This window comes from Hipposideros armiger, unplaced genomic scaffold (genome assembly GCF_001890085.2).
Source record: "Hipposideros armiger isolate ML-2016 unplaced genomic scaffold, ASM189008v1 scaffold_2006, whole genome shotgun sequence".
Lineage (NCBI taxonomy): Eukaryota > Metazoa > Chordata > Mammalia > Chiroptera > Hipposideridae > Hipposideros > Hipposideros armiger.
Genome location: NW_017733355.1, coordinates 47,944 through 51,480, shown reverse-complemented (window position 1 = coordinate 51,480; position 3,537 = coordinate 47,944). Strand labels below are relative to the sequence as shown.

The window sequence follows — 3,537 nt, the reverse complement described above, 5'->3', positions numbered from 1 at the left end:
GCTGACATCCAAAGTTGTTTATAGTCATGCAACACCTAAGGATGGAATAATGCATTTTGGCAGATTTATCACTATGAGAATATCACAGGGTGGACTCACACAGCCCAGATGGTACAGCCTGCTAAGGTGACTGCATGTGCTGTGACTTTATGCAACTGGCAGTGTGGAGGTTTGTTTGCACCAGCATCACCACGCACCTGAGCAAGGTGTGGTGCTGACATTACAACGACTATGACGTCACGAGGTGACAGGAAATTTCATCTCCATTATAGCCTTATGGGATGATCATCGTATATGTGGAGTGTTATGTGGCACCTGACTGCACGTGAAATTATGATCATGAAGTTTGTCAATGGGGGCGATGTTTAATGTGATTTTTTAGATAATAAAATGTGTGTGGACAAAATGTTAATCCTGTTTAATAGCAACTAGAAAGCTCCATGAAATTGAAATACTCGTGATGGACTCGCGTTGTCGAGCACTGATCCTGACCATCGGAGAGAAGGGCCAGGCTCTGTCTCACCTGGAAGCTCACCTGCCTCGTCTCTGAACAGCACTTTTCAGGGAGCGAGCTGCCTCCCTGCAGAGACTGCTCATCGTTTATAACCCCAGGATCGCCACTCTTCTCTGTGAACACAGGATACGACTTTCCTCATTAAAAGCCTAGAAAAAGTGACAGGAGATATTCGTGGGAGAGTGGGCTTTGTGGTGAATTTTGAGATAATCCTGAAAAGTGAAATCCATTAACTAAAATATTCATAAAGTGAACATTGTTAATGTTAAATGTTTGTGTCCCACTTTGACCCTGTTCAGGGAATGAAAAGACGAGCAGAGACTACTGGAAATAGTTTCAATAGTATCTTGTAAAGTGCTGTCTCCTGAATATAAAGAACTTCACATTTTGTGCAGAAGCCGAGGACCCTGTGACCGCAGGGCCCCGCTCAGGGGCGGGGGCAGGGGGAGGTGAAGCAGGGAAAGTGGTCCTTTTGGGGTCACAGTGTCCTTTCCTCTGAGAAAATCTATGCTCGGGCCCCTCCCATTCCTCCTACCTCTGAACACCCAGTAACTGTTAATACCAGACTCTGAAAAAACGGGTCAGTTATGATCTGCAAGTATCATTTCAATATTGTCAGACATGGGGTTACAGAGATGCTTAGTGGCTGTTTCTATTTTTGACTCTTCTCCATATACACATGTGATTCTGTCTGATGTAATTGGTGAGGGTTCCTGGGACATGCCTTAGGGTGGCTTAAGGAAAGTATTTGCACAAGAGCCTTAGACACAAATTTAAGCCCCACGCAGTGAGAATGAAGGGTTTCCAAGCCCGCCTGTGCTTTTTGGTTGCTCCTACAAAAGGGGTAGTTCTTGGGAAAAACAGTCTTACGTTTTGGGACCATGTTTACCACAAAAGTGAAGTCAACATATTACTTGACATCAAATTATCATTATAAAGCCTTGTCCATCATGGATATTTTCATGTTTGAGGTTATAGTGGATATTTTGACCTAAAACCAATCCTCTGTACTATCTACTGGAAAATCCATGAGATTACACATTCACTCTTATGCTCAGAAAGTTGGGACTTCTTAGACCTGTTTGTAATGTGCCTCATGAACCAAGGGCCTCCCATCGCAGACTCACACAGTTCCTGTGTGCAAGTGAAGACACACGGAGGTGGCTCAGAAGGACCGGGGGAGCCTGACTCAGTCCATCCCCACTTATCAGGACCAGGCTGCCCCACATGCAAATTTCTCTGCAGGCTCCAGGGTAAAACCCTCCTTGGGCTGTGAGCTCACAGCTCTCTCCTCACACAGGGCTGAGTCTTTGGGGAAGGCAGAGCTGTGGTCTAGAAGAAGATGAGGCTGCTGGGTCTTCTCCTGTGCCTGGTGACAGCCCCCCAAGGTGAGGGTCTCAGATGTCAGACACAGGCCTATGGGATGGCTGTGACTGCACGTGAGTGACACTGATTCTCCTTGTCCCCAGGTGTCCTGTCCCAGGTACAGCTGCAGGAGTCGGGCACAGGACTGGTGAAGCCCTCGCAGACCCTGTCCCTCACCTGCACAGTCTCTGGATTCTCTTTAAGCAGCTATGGTGTACACTGGATACGCCAGGCTCCTGGAAAGGTGCTGGAGTGGGTTGGTGTTGTGTGGGGTGGTGGAAGCACAGCCTATAACCCAACGCTTAAGTCCCGCCTCAGCATCACCAAGGAAACCTCCAAGAGCCAAGTTTATTTAACACTGAAGAGCCTGACAGCTGAGGACATGGCCGTGTATTACTGTGCGAGGGACACAGTGAGGGGAAGTCAGTGTGAGCCCAGACACAAACTTCCCTGCAGGGGAGNACAGTGCACAATAAAATCAAATTTAAAATTTGATTTTCCAGGACTTCAGGATGTCTTACTAGCAACAATCTGGATGACAGGATGGTTTTACCAATCTGAAAATTTCAAAATCCAGGAACACACACTGACCCCAGAATTGAGACATTCAGATCAAAGCCCAGAACAGGCTGAGGAGGTCTCCGTGTCATTCAATGGGGGTTCACAGTGAGGATCGCATCCCGGGGGGTCTTGTCGTCCCCACATCAGCTCGACTTCCTTTCTCCTACTGGATGCTGTGGCCCTGGGACCAGAGTTGCACTGCAGGTGTCAGAAGCAGTGTTCACTAAACAAGAAAGGTTCAGTTAGCTATGTGTTTAAATCTTTCTCTCAGAAATCCTAACGGCCTGATGGAGGGGACTGGGCTTCACCCATGTGGCAAAGGTGAAGGGACTCAGACGAGTCCAGAAAGCGATTACTTCTTGTTGAATTTAATACTTCCTATTCACTTAAATCCCCCAGATGTTTCACAGATGTTACCACAGTGGTCATGAACTTTCCCCTCTCTGCTCACACAGATCAGGTTTCTAACTGCCCTCGGTCCCTGCTTTTTCTGTCGTCAGGACAGAGGTGGGGTCTCTCTCAGTGCTGTGGTGTAGACTCTGGGCTCACCATGAGCTGGGAACAGAGAACAAGGCCAGCCCTGTTATAGGGTGGACTGTCCTGCCCTCCACTCCATTTTGCAAATGGCCAGTGGTCATTCCAACCCAACACTGGCTATCATTATGGACAACGGAGATTGACAAGCAAACCGTGGCCATGAAACACACATCTGTGAGACACAAGCAATCTCACTCCAGATCCACAGACTCTCTGTCCCTGAAGTTCTGTGACCTGGTTTATGTCTCCATCAGTGACAAAGGACAGAGAGGTCTAGATCTTTAGATCAGGGTACGTGCTGCCTGGGACTCACGAATGATACCGGATAACGATGGAGGTTCTGCCTGAAGCCCTGTTCAAGAATGTCCAGAAATCCACCTTCACCAGCACATTTTATAATTTCAAGATATAACTGAAGCCTTTGTACAAGTGGGAAGTGACTAACACCCAGAATAACCCAGACCAAGTGGCACTGGTGGGAGATAGACACAGATCAATGGGACAGGATACGTGTGACCTTGAATAAAACTGTAGTTAACAACACATGACCCAGAAAGCAC

At 47.5% G+C, this 3,537-nt stretch overlaps 1 gene segment (V, D, J or C); it reads left to right on the top strand.

Moving 5' to 3' along the window:
• The first annotated feature begins 1,822 nt into the window (after nt 1-1,822).
• LOC109378459 (immunoglobulin heavy variable 4-39-like) overlaps nt 1,823-3,537 on the top strand; it is a 4,443-nt gene continuing 2,728 nt past the window's right edge. Inside the window, 1 exon segment of the V gene segment in view lies at nt 1,823-1,902. Within this exon segment, the coding sequence occupies nt 1,857-1,902 (46 nt within the window).